The sequence below is a fragment of the Muscardinus avellanarius genome (genome assembly GCF_963383645.1).
Source record: "Muscardinus avellanarius genome assembly, chromosome: 8".
Classification (NCBI taxonomy): domain Eukaryota; kingdom Metazoa; phylum Chordata; class Mammalia; order Rodentia; family Gliridae; genus Muscardinus; species Muscardinus avellanarius.
The window spans coordinates 25,037,217-25,051,323 of NC_137794.1; the positions used below are offsets into that span (position 1 = coordinate 25,037,217).

The 14,107-nt window shown below is 35.3% G+C and overlaps 1 protein-coding gene across 1 annotated transcript in view; it reads right to left on the bottom strand.

Annotated features, from left to right (window-relative positions):
• The window catches only part of LMBRD1 (LMBR1 domain containing 1), a gene marked incomplete at both ends in the record, with an annotated part of 110,633 nt that overhangs the window by 57,589 nt on the left and 38,937 nt on the right, over nucleotides 1-14,107 (bottom strand). The window contains 2 exons of the mRNA XM_080699980.1: nucleotides 4,310-4,377; nucleotides 7,337-7,434. Of these exons, the coding sequence (XP_080556106.1) occupies nucleotides 4,310-4,377; nucleotides 7,337-7,434 (166 nt within the window). The remainder of the gene's footprint in view (nucleotides 1-4,309; nucleotides 4,378-7,336; nucleotides 7,435-14,107) is intronic.

Genomic DNA, 14,107 nt, shown 5'->3' on the forward strand with positions numbered 1-14,107 from the left:
CTATCAGTATGGAAATTCACCACATAATCTGGTTATACCACTACTGGGTATCTTTCCAAAGAAGTTTAAATCAGAACTACAGTAACATATGCATACCCATGTTCACAGCAGCACAATTTACAATATAAAAATATAAAAATAAAACCATTTGCAGGATGACTTCAGAAAAATACTTTTGTCTGTGTGTGTTACTGAGAATTCAACCCAGGGGGTTCTCTGAGCTACACTCCCAGACCTATTTTATTTTTTCATTTTCAAACACAGTCTTGCCAAGTTACCACATATGGCCTGGAACCTTTATCCTGTCTCAGCCTCCCAAGTATGTACTACTGCACCCAGGTAGAAAAATACTTCCTCTGAAGAAATCCATGAAAGTTAATATTTGAGCACTTATTATTTAGGTAGAAACTAAAGCACAAACTCAAAACAGTTTCTTATAAGAAACAGACATAATATTTGAACATAAATAGAAACATCCATAAGCACAACTCAAAATAATTAAAATTAAGTATGTCTAAAATCTTGAGCAATTGGAAACATTTAACCATTACAGGCAAAAGCACTAACCAACGAACAGAGATGCGAGGCTTAATTCTATAGGACTCTCATGAGCCAGGCTTTTCTCTTTAAAGGAGGCTACAGTGAGCTAAAGACTCAGGAAGGCATAACACAGCTGGACTGCTGTGGAAAACCCTCAACCTTTGAGCCACCAGGAAGAAACAGACCACTGTTCACAGGCCAAATACCAACTCCAAAGACGGAGTTGTAAAAGAACTCCAAAAAAGAAAAAGGAATACCTCCTAACAGATAAAAAGGCAATCACCAAATGAGGATGAATGCAGACATGTAAGTTTTGAGGAGGGAAGAAGCAGTTAATAAGATTATCAGGCACTTACTAAATGGTGGTGATACCAAGGTAATCAAGAATTAGAGCATAATAGGATTTATGTGGCAGAAACCTATAAGTATTTTCTTAATCTCAATCCTTTTAAAAACACAATGAATACATACTCCATTAGTTTCCAAACAGACAGTACTAGATAAAAATAAGAATTGGAGCCTAGTAAGACTATAATTTTCCCTCATGCCCTTGAAAATAATAAAATGGAAGAGTTGCTTAGTAAAATTTCATACCCAATCTGACTCACTGAATTTGCTTAATATATATTATCCTTTCAAGAAAGAGACAAAGATATGAAAATGAAATGATGAATTCACAAGTACTGAAAATAAGATTTTGACCTCCTATACTCAATTACCAAGTCAAGTCATATTTATCTTTCTTTCAAATGGCTTCTCTGTTTCTTCCTCTCTGCTCTGTAATTATCTTAGTCCTGACCCTCAGATCTCACCTGAGTTATTACAATGGCTACCGAGCTGATCTCCTTACCTACCACTGAATGCATCACTTCTCCAACCCAATCCCAAATCCCCTTTCAATGCTTCCTTCACAGTGCTGTAACTTTTAAAACAAATCACTAACTTTCCTGCATTCTTACATACAGATATGCATTTATCTTCACTGTTTTTTGATTGCTAAGAAAGAAAATTCAAAATTTTTAAGTACTGCATGTAAGACTCAGAGCGTACCTACCTACAAATGTCATATCTTGTTACTGGTCCACATTTACACTTGAAACATCACACTATACTTTTTTTTTTAGATGGTTGGAATTCATATCATTTATGCAATTATTTGAATAGACTCTAAGTTTTGTTGAAGCCATAAACCCCAATATGATGGTACTTAAATTCAAGATCTTCAGAAAGATAATTAAGGTTAATGAGGTCATAAGGGGCAGGGTAAGGTCCTCATCCCATGAGATTGGTGCCTTTATAAGAGTAGGAAGAAATGCCAGAGAACAGAGGGCTCTCTCTCTCTCCATGCAGAAGACCATGGTGAGATGTACACACCTACAAGCCAGAAAGAAAGCTCTCACCAGAAGCCAAATTTTCCAGCATTTTGCTCAGACTTTAGTCTTTACAAATGTAAAAAATAAATGTCTGTTGTTCAGTCTATTCAATCTATGTACTTTGTAATGACAGCCCAAGCAGGCTAATATACTATTCATTCTATTCATCATTTTTTTCTTTATCAAGTTGGTGGACAATTTACATTCCTTTAAATTGAAAGTATTACTTCTTAGGTCTTCTGATTCTGCAAGGCAGAATAAGAACTTGCTCCTCTGACATCAATACCTGATATATGTCTCTTATTAGAGCACACTTAAATAGTATAATTTATTTGCATATTTCCCCAGTATGAATCTTGAGAATAGAGATCAGAACCCTCCATTTTGGTCCCCAAAACCAGCACAGAATCCAATTAGACAAATGCTCCAAAAATGTGTGAGCTACATGAATGTTAAACCTAGACAACATCTTTGCCATAAAATTATCTACAGAAAAAAACAAAACAATGCCGGGCGTGGTGGCGCATGCTTGTAATCCCCGCGCTTGGGAGGCAGAGACAGGAGGATCGCGCAGGTTCGAAGCCAGCCGCGCGCGCTGGCTTAGGAGACCCTGTTTCCAAATAAAAAAGTATAAAAAGTAGGTCTGGGAGTGTAGCCCGGAAGTAGAAGGGCTTCCAGGAACCCCAGTACCACCAAAAAAAAAAAAAAAAAAAAAAAAAAAACAAAACAAAAAAAAAAAACAAATACATTTCTTCAAAGATACGAAGGTATGGCCGGGCGTGGTGGCGCACGCTTGTAATCCCCGCGCTTGGGAGGCAGAGACAGGAGGATCGCGCAGGTTCGAAGCCAGCCGCGCTTAGGAGACCCTGTTTCCAAATGAAAATGTAAAAATAGGTCTGGGAGTGTAGCCCGGAGGTAGAAGGGCTTCCAGGAACCCCAGTACCACCAAAAAAAAAAAAAAAAAAAACAAAACAAAACAAGATACGAAGGTATGCCACCTTCAAGAGAACATCAAGAAATTTAGTCAGTCACTCAACCTAATGGCATGCCTCATTAAATATTATGGTAATGAGAACGATCCTGGATAACCAAAACACTTTAATTCACTGTTCTTTAACTCAGGTTGCTGTAAAAATGTATAGTTTTACTGACTGTTCTCAGTCAAATTTCTCAAATTTGAAATTGAGAATTACCAAACTACTGGCTGCCTGTGTTTATAAATAGTTTTATTGGAACCTGTTTGTTTATATAGTGTCTGTAATTACTTCTCAGTTACAAAAGGACAGTTGAGATAAACAGATTAATTCGATTACAAACCTAAAATACCCCTAATAAAGTTTGCTGATCCCCGTTCCAGATAATTTAGGTTAATACACAATGGACTTCCACATTATCAAAGCAAATTAACATAGTAGATTCAGGTTTTTTTAAAGCCAAAATATTTTAAGAAGTATATTTAGTAACAAACTAAATAGCAAATACCACTTAAAAAAAAAAAAAGCCCTTTCAATGAGTACTTTTTTTCATGACACAACAAGATAGAAAAAACAACCGCAACATGACTAGATTATAACTATAAATAACTCCTGGAACTACAATAAGTTACTGACAAATTCCATTTTCATCACAAATACATTTAATAAATGAACTTATTTATTAAAAGTGATTTATTGGAATTTATAATACCAAATTATAAACAAAAATTTTTTAAGATTTATTAACACTATTTTCTAACACAAAGTATTAAGGAATCTAAGACCTATTTTAACAAAGATAAATGTCTAGCATTAAAAAGGACAAATTCAGATATATAAACAAATGTATAGAATTTTTTATATGAGTATAAAAATTTAAGGAAGAAGAACTAAGGAAGAGAAGTCATTGACAAGGTTTGACTAACGGGTCAAATCTAAAAATTTGTATAGACAAGAATTTTTATCAGCGTTCTTTATAATAACGAGAAAATGTGATTAACATAAGTATCTATGCAGTCATCACTTCAGAGATAACTGAAGAAACTGCTGTATCCTTAGAAGAGACTGCAATAGAGACAAAATTGATGGATCTATACTATCGTGAAGAGGTGCCCACAATGACATAACATAGGTTACCAAGAAGTGGGTAAAATACAATCATATTTGGGTAAAACTAAAACATGGAGAATACATGCAATGTGGGAAAGTGCTCTGCATTTATTTAAGTACATGAAAATGTATAGGTAGAACAACATCGACAAAAATGTTACTTGTGGCTAGACCATTCATTGGTGATATAAATGGTAATCTACTCTTTTTCCAGTTTGCTTTTCTTACCTACATTTTTCTGAATGAACCTTTTTATTGTTATCATTCAAATAATTTTATTGCCACTGTCAGAGTAAAAAAGTCAAGACTTACCCAACTAAAAGAAGAATTGCACAAATCACAGCAAATCCCAAAGTGTACTTGAATGCTGTTTTAATTTGCTAGAGGCCAAGGAGAAAAATATATCATTTAGCAAGCCATTATATAAAAAATTTTTATAAAACTTTCATATCAAATATACATTTATTCATTTATTTTTCTTATAAAAACCTTTTAACAAAAATAGCTTTCCACAAAACAGGATATGTAACCGCTCTGCCAACTCAAGCCTACTGTGCCCCAGGCAGGAGAGGATGAGGCAGCCTGAAGGGCCAGGAGGGAAGTGCAGTTCCTGGGAGAAGGAATGGCCTGGACTCAGGCGCACTGGGCCCTCCAATACTGAATGTCAACAGTGTAAAGTTTTGCTTGTTAAGTGTCACTGCAAATTATGCAAGATTTTAAAAGCTTTTCAATGCCTTTATGAAAAGCAATACACTAAAAGCCCAATTATCCAGTGGGCATCTTTAGTAAAATTATCATCATATTTAACAAAATATTCTCCCAAATAAATAGTAATCAGAACCCACATGCCTCTAAACTAATTTATCAAAATAGGTTAGAAGGTGCACGCTTGTAATCCTCGCTCTTGGGAGGCGGAGACAGGAGGATCGCACAGGTTCGAAGCCAGCCATGCTGGCTTAAGAGACCTTGTTTCCAAATAAAAATATAAAATAGGTCTAGGAGTGTAGCCCGGAGGTAGAAGGGATTCCAGCAACCCCAGTACCACCAATAAAAAAAAAAGTACACAAAAATAGGTTATAAAAATAATGAACATTTAATATATGCGTATTTACACATGTATACATGTGGATATACATATGCATGTGTACATATGTATATACATACATTAATATAAGTATATATTAGAAATAAGTATACATATACAGATAAACATAAGCATATGAATGTTTACATTTATTTTTAAACATATATTTATATGTACATATGCTTATATGTGTAAATATATATATATACATATATACAAATGTCATGCCAAGCATTAGTCCAAGAACTTTACATAGGTTAATTCATTTAATTCTCACAATAGTGATAATATAGGTACTTTAATCCCTACTTTAGAGATAAGAAAGCTGAGGCCCAGAAAGGTTAAATAATTTGTCCTAAGTTGCATAGGTCATAAATGATTAAATATAAAAAATTGAAACCAGAAATTTAGGAATTTAAATCATCAGTGACCATAATGTAATTCAGAGGGCAAACATATGCAATAACAAAAAGCTAGACATTCTGAACATGAAAAGTTAATGCTTTCAAAGAAAAAATTAAATTAGAAATTGTCCTTCAGACTAATGAAGTCTCTTAATACCTTTTAAAATTGAAATTCATGTTTCACATATTAAGTTGTTATCCCCAAAGGAGATAAGTTTTTTTTTCTTTCCAAAATAAAAAAACACAAAGTAAACAAAAACATAAAAAGGATTCTAAGATCAACTAAAGGGAGGGGGAGGTGACAACATACATCTCTTTGACATTTTATTGAATTTGTAATTAGCCACAGTTACTTCAAATACAAATAATTTTTACTCTACAAACAATCATCTTACTTTTTGCTTTAAGACATCACACTCATTTTCACTCCCGGTTCACTTAAAATGTGTGTGTGTTTGCACGCTGCCTCTAAGCTTCAGCCTCAGTCTTATTTTATTTTTATTTTTTTATTTTGAAACAGGTTCTCACTAAGTTTCAGAGGACCTTGCTAAGTTGCAGTGGCCAGGAACCTAAGATCCTGTCTCAGACTCCTATGTACTGGGGATTACAGGCTTGCACCATCATGCCTGGATCAGAGCATGCACCTAGCACATGAAGGGGCCTGTGAATCCCAGCCCAGTGAAAAATAAATAAATAAATAAATAAAATATTAATTTACATTTAAATGTAAATGCCCTTAAAGTTTAAAGCATGATTCAGCATGATGCTGGTTTTTGAGTGAATATATCTGTCTTTAAGTATTTACTGAGTGAATATATCTGCATTAAGTTTATTTGTATTAAATATTTATATTGAAGTAAAACAAGATATAAAAGAAATTTCTATAATTCCATAAAAATTTCTACTACTTTTCTTTGTACTACTTTTCCTCCTTGAAAAAAAAAGTGTTGTTTTGACAAATAACTTTCAAAACACAATTTTTTCCTTGATCTATTAAACATTATATAGCAGTAGATTTTCTAAGCCATTCATGTAATCTACATATAGGACCAACTTGGTTATACAATATCTATATTTTAAGGCATTCCACAATTATATTTATTAATATTTTAGCCAATATTTTAATACCAGCACTTGGGTGGTACTTATCTGCAGTTCTGGGCACACAGGTATGTCGTATCTGTCAGATTTCCACATCAGTTTATCATGAATTAGTAAGAACTACCTGTAAATACTCCTTCCCTATGACCCAGAGCAAGCACCAGCAAACCATACCCTGTATGCCATATGTGGACTACCTCCTCTTTTAGTACTTCACAAAATGCTAAGTATTGTCTCTGGATACTTCAACAGCGTAAGGGCAGACAGAAATAGTAGAGAAACAGATCATAGAGCCCCCAAAACCTAAAATGCTTACTACTGGCCTTGCACAGAAAAAAGTTTGCTGATCCCCAGCCTAGAATTGCTTTATCTAAAATCACAGTCACAAGCCATATTATGACTTCTGAGCAATGTGGCTAGTTCAAATTGCTGTAAGTATAAAAGACTATCTGAATTTCAAAGACCTAGGTAAGAAAACATATAATCTCTTATTAATAGTATGCTTGACTATATTTGAAATGATATTTGCAACATTATATTCAAACAATGTTTAGTTAAAATTCATTTCAAATATTTATTTATACTTACTTTAATGTGGCCACTAGAAAATTTCAGCTTTTACATGTGGCTAACATTATATTTCTACTAAACAATGATCATCTAGAATATAAACTCAAATGGAGTCAATTCTTTGAAGAAGTAAATAATCTCTTATAACTATAACGGAAGTCTGAAATAGAGATAACTTACAGTACATTTACTAGTATCATCATCATCTTTTTCTTCATAGTAGAAGTAGACAAAAGGGATCCAGAAGAACACACAGAACAGTATAACAGAATATAAAGCTGTGGAGATAAATAATAAACTGAGTTCTACTGAGTTCATTGTATTTATCTAAATGTATGCATATATATTCACTTCCAAATTTTCTCCTTCGTATTTTCTATATCTGTACATATGATACTCAGACAGTGTTTGCTATCCCCCATCCCAAGGAATAAATACCACTATTAAAGTAACACAGCATAATTTGAGTAAAAAGTCACCACAAAAATGATAATAACCATACTAATAAGTACTATAATAACTTTGGCAGCTCACTTCCGAGGTCTCTCTGGGTACTAACTCACTTCAACTAGTTTTGTATTCATTCCAACTTAAAACTGAGCACAGATGACTCATCATTTGCCAGTAACTCTAAAAAATTAAAGAACCAGCTATTAATGTTACTGTCCTTTTGATAAAGGACATTAAATATGCAACATTATGAAATGACCGATCTTTCTCAGGATCCTTCATAAAGATTTCTTCCTTTAGCCCATAAATGTTAGACTGTAAAGATATAATTAAATTAACATTTATAATATATTTTAAATAATTCCTAATGCCAATTTGGGCTTAGATAGCTGTAAATGAAAAAAAAAATATTACTACTACTAGTATAATGAACAAACTGCTTCTTCTAAAATTCTACTTCAATCCATCTCATGTTGACACCAGCACAGGGTGAGAGTTAAGGAGTTAGTTCCATTTTTATACAAATGGATAACTAGTTTTCCCAACACCATTTGTTAAAAAGGCTGTCTTTTCTTCGGTGGATATATTTGGCATCATTTTTTGAAAATCAATTGGCTATAAATGTGTGGATTTGTTGCTGTATCTTCTATTCTTTTCCACTGGACTATGTGTTTGTTTTAGTGCAAATATCATGCTGTTTTTATTACTAAAACTCTGTTGTATAATTTGAAGTCAGGAATTGTGATGTCTCCTGAATGGTTCTTATTACTGAGAACTGCTTTAGCTATTTTGGGTCTCTTGTTTCTCCATGTAAAATTTATGACTGGTTTTCTAGGTCTGTGAAGAATGACATTGGTATTTTAATAGGAATTGAATTGATTCTATAGATCCTTTATAGTAGAATAGACATTTTGATGATATTTATTATGTCTATCCAAGAGCAAGGGAGATCTTTTAATATCTTTTAAGCTCTTCCTCAATTTCTTTCTTTAGTGTTTTATAATTTTCACTGTAGAGATCTTTTACCTACTTGGTTAAGTCTATTCCTAGGTATTTTATTGGTTTTGTGATTATTATGAATGGAACTGTTTCTAGATTTCTTTGTGGATTCATGGTTTGCATATTAAAAATAATCTACTGATTATTTTAAGTTGGTTTTGTATCCTGCTACTTTGCTGAATTGGTTAATTAGCTCTAGTAGCCTGTTGGTTGAGTTTTTTTAGTCTTCTAAATATGGAATCATGTCATCTGCCAATAAAGGTAATTTTAATTCTTCTGTTCCTGTTTTAATTCCTTTTATATCCTTCTCTTGTTTTATTGCTCTGGCAAGTATTTCAAGGACTATATTGAAAAGGAGTGGTGACCGTAGACCTATTCCTGATTTTAAAGTGAATTCCTGCAGTTTTTCCTCACTTGTTATGATACTGGAAAAAACTAGTAAATAGAGCAAATAGAAGGCAAATTAAATTAGTATAAACATTTAGAAAATAACTTGTCATTTACAGTATTGAAAATACATAGAACTTATGTTCTATTAATTCTTCTCTGTGTATGTACTTTGTGTATATACATCAGGAAACAGGTATAAAAAGTTCACTGTACAAATTTTCCTGTTTTTTATTTATATATATATATATATATATATATATATATATTTTTTTTTTTTTTTGCAGTACTGGGGATGGAACCCAGGAGCATTCTACTCTGAGCCACAATCCCAGCCCTATTTTTTTATTCTTTATTTTGAAACAGAGTCTCACTGAGTTACAAAGGGCCTCACTAAGTAGCTGAGGCTGTCCACAAACCCGGATCCTCCTATCTCAGCCTCCCTAGTACTAGGATTACAAGCGTGTGCCACCATGCTTGGCTTTTTATTAGTATATTTTAATTAGGCAGAACAAATGGTTTCATTGCATTACAAAATTTTAATGAAAAACCCAATGTACACATTAAACAACGTGTGAATGTATTCACAGACAATGAAAATAAAATATCCTTTATGTATAAACATGGATATACCTCAAGAACATAAGGGTGAGTAAAAACAAATCATTTTACATAAAGTTCAAATAAGTGCAAAACTAAAAAAAAAAAAAAAAAAAAAAAAGCAACATGGCAAAAAAAAAAAAAGCCAAGGGAAGGATAAACACAAACTAAATTCAGAGTCATCAGTTACTTTTAAAGGGGGAGAGGAAGAAATGACACCAGGGAAAAGTATACTAGGGGGGAACTTCAAACTGCCTACCTTAAACTGCATACCTTCTATGCATACCTTCTATGATTAATAAACATCGTGTAAGTATAAACATATTATATGTAGAGTGAACATCAAAACTATTATTTGCAAGATTGCTGTGGTAGGCAACTTCTAAAATGGCCCCTGATGATCCCGAGTATGGTATTCATGCTTTGGCTTCCGTTCCGATCACTCTATTCCTCTCTTGCTCTGAGACATCCTGGGCTACCATGTTGTAACATGTCCTATGGAAAAGTTCATATGGAACAAAACTGATGTTGCCAGCCAACAGACAGGTCTATATGCATGTGAAGGAGTCAAGGAGGCAACTCTCCCCTGGGGATCCTCAGGGTGACTGCAGTCCCAAGGGACTCCTTCACTATAATCTCCAAGAGAACCTGAACTAGAGGACCTAGCAGAGATGCATCCAGATCAACAGAAACTAGAGATCAACAGATCAACAGAAACCACAGATAAGGTTGGTTGTTCTAAACTGCTCAATTTAGTAGCAATTGTTACATGGCAATAGAAAACTAGCACAAATTCTGATAATACAGAAAAAAGTGATTCAAACATTCTGCTGTATATACCTTAAGAATATGTACTATGAAAAGCATTACAATTTGTATATAACTTATAACTGCCATTTTCCAAAATGACTTTCTTTTCTCTTTGTACACTACAACACATTTTTTTTGGGGGGTGGGGGCAATACTAGGGATTGAGTACAGGGACATCTACCTCTGAAGGTAAGCTACACCCTCAGCCCTAGTTTTTATTCTTTATTTTGAAACAGGGTCTCACTATATTATGGAGGGCCTCACTAAGTAGCTGAGGCTAGCCGAAAACCTGCGATCCTCCCATCTCAGCCTCCCAGTCCAAACATGCACTATCAGACCAGGCTCTACAATGACTTTTCTTTTGGTGGTACTGGGAGTGGAACCCAGAGGCTTTCTACCTCCAGGCTATACTCCCAGACCTATTTTCTATTTTATTTGGAAACAGGGTCTCACTAAGTTGCTGAGAGCCTCACTAAGTAGCTGAGGCTGGCTTCGAACCTGTGTGATCCTCCTGTCTAGCCTCCCAAGCGCAGGGATAACAAGCATGCGCCACCACACCCGGCTACAATGATATTTTTATAAAAAATATATTGCTAAAATAAATTGTTAAACTAAATGACCAGAGAAGAGAATATATAATTCCAAGTGAGTGGCAATTAGTGACTAGAATGTTGACTCCAAAGCTACATAGAAATACTGAGATAAGGGCTAATTGAGTGATGTGTGCATGCATGCCTCTACCATCTTGTACTCTATTAAGATGTATGACTATAATACATCAATTAAAAATTAAAAATTAAAAATAGTAAAATAACGCAAGGAAAATTAGTATTACAAACTGATTCCTCCACATTTCAATTTATAAGCTTTAGTCTTCATAACTTCTTAGCCTCATATTTTTTGTCTGTACATTAAGGATAAGAGTCCAACTCCAAAAAATCAAGTGAACTAATAAAATTACAAGTTGTGTAAGTTTGCTTCACAATACTATTAAAAAACACCTGAGCCAGGCATAGTGGTGCACACTTTGTGTGAGTGGGAGTCAGAGAGGAGGATCTCAGATTCAAGGCTAGCCTCAACAACTTAGTAAGACCCTACTTCAAATAAAAATAAATATGGCTGAAGGTATAGCACAGAGTTAGAATGCCCTGTGGGTTCAACCCCCAATATCAGCAAGGAAGGGAGGGAGAACATTTGGCTCACAATTTTGGGAATTTTAGTACAAGATGAGCAGACCCATTGCTTTGGCCTCTGGTAGGAGTGTGTATGGTAATGGTAAGGTAGGCCTGATAGAATAAACACTTCTCTCTTAGGAAGCAAAGGAGTGGAAAAGAAATGGGCAGGGTCCCACAGATCCTATGAAAGGCACGGCCCCAGAGACCTAGGGACCCTTCACTAGACTTCTCAAAAAGGACCACAGTACCTCCCAATAACATCTACAGGACCGATTCTTTAACACATGGACCTTTGCAGGACATTTATCCAAAGTGTGCCAGTATGGGGAATGACCTAGGAAGATTTGGGGAAGCTCTGATTAATATATTTCAAAAGAAAATAATTGGTATATTTCAAAATAGTTGTGTCAAAATGGAGGCAGACATGGATAAAGGACTTGGTTTAGGCCTAACAACAGGCAGCTATTCCATTGTAAATCAACCTAGCTCAAAGTACTTAACAAGTCAATAGAGGAGAGCTAGGGCTTCCTCTTTCTAAAGACAGATCTACATGATCTAGGGGGGATGGGGCAGGGTTTGACCTTGCCCTTTATGAAAGGAGACACCTTACCACACCTTGCTAGGGGAGGTACCTTACAGGGACTTTCACTTCAGAGTCACGCGAACAAGATGGAGGTCATGGGTATAAAAAAGCCAAGTCCACGTGTATGCCCTTTGGTATACTCATTCGAGTCATCCCCTCATGCCATCTTGGCATGGGGCTGTATTTCTATTTTCTGTATTTCTATCTTTCTAATAAACTCCTTTAAATCTTCAGCAGCTGTCCAAGCGATGAATACTTATTCTTAGCTTAGGACAAGAATCCATGGTTTTTCTGTTTGTCTGTCTGTGTGTCTGGTGGGGGGTGGGGTGGTTACTTCACACACACCACGCACCCCCCCCCCCCCGCAACCTATCCCCTGCAACACAAGTTCTCTAAAATTTTAAGTTAGAGTAACAGAAACTACCTTTGACCGTCCATCTTACACAAAACAGTGTTATCCTCTTTATTTACATTAGCACATTTAATACTTTTTCTCAGTAACTTTGACATATAATTTAATTTCACAAGATTCATACATTATAGATGTACGATGAATGATTTTTCAGTAAATTTATAGTGTTGTGTAATCACCACAATCCAGTTTTAGAATATAATCACTACTCCCCAGGGGCTGCCTTGCTAGTTTGCAAGTAACACCCACTCCTACCCCCTGGGACAGCCTGGTCTGCTTTGTCTCCAAGGATTTGTCTTTTTTGGGCATTTCATATACACAGTTACACAAAATGCAGTCTTTTTCCATCTGGATTCTTTCACTAAACTCAGGAGTTGTGTTTGTTTGTAATGGATCAGATAATAACTTTTTTTTTTTTTTTGGTGGTACTAGGAATGGAACCCAGGGGCCTTCTACCTCCAGGCTACACTCTCAGACCTATTTTATATTTTATTTGGAAACAGGGTCTCTTAAACCAGCAAAGGCTGGCTTCAAACCTACGCGATCCTCCTGTCTCAGCCACCCAAGCGCGGGGATTACGAGCGTGCGCCATCACGGCCAGCTCAGATGATAACTATTTTCTGCTTTGTAGCCCATGTATCTCTGTCTCAACTCTTCAGCTGAGCTGTTGTAACATGAAAGCAGTGATAGACAACAGGTAAACAGATAAGGATTGCCAGATTTAGATTAGACCCAGGGCCTTGCCAGAGTTTGCTGATCTCTTCGATTATTCAAAACATATTTCATTATACCAACACAAATTTTGTTTAGACATTCATCAGTTGTTGGACTATGGAGTATATTCCAGTTTAAGCTATTACCACAATGCTGCTGTGAACATCTGTGTGTGTATATGTGTGTGTATGTGTGTGTGTGGGGGGATATATATATCTGTGTAGACATGTTCATTTCTGCTGGGTATATTGCTAGAAGGGGAACTCCTGGGCAACACAATAAGTTTAACTTTCTGGAAAGTTACAAATTGCTTTCCAAAGCAATGGTACTATTTCTATTCCCCCAAAAGCAGCATTTGAAGATGTTTTCTGGGTTCCTTATTATGGCACGTGGTAGACTGAAGTTGGTGTCCTATCAAAATTCAAAAACTACTTGTTAAATTAGTGTAGGTATGAACCACGGACCCAATCAGCCATTCAGCAGAAACACTGTCAGTGGAGACAGGATGAAATGAAAGGGAGGCTGATGAGTTTCTCAGATCCTACACAACAGGGCCATACAGTTGTTTAGTGATGAATGTACTGGTAGTGGGAAGAGGTTTTAAAATGTATTAATGTATCAGTATTGGGAAAGATTTCCAATTTTATAATATACCTTCTTTACTAAGAAAGCCAGGGTTAGCTAACAGGAAGAAGAGACTTGTCATTTCCATTTGTAAAGGAAGGAAGGCTGGAGCCAGGAGAAAATGTGTCTTTGCATTCCTAAGAACAACTTCACACATTTGGGGGGTTAAGACAAAAGGTAAAAGCCTGTGTCTGGAG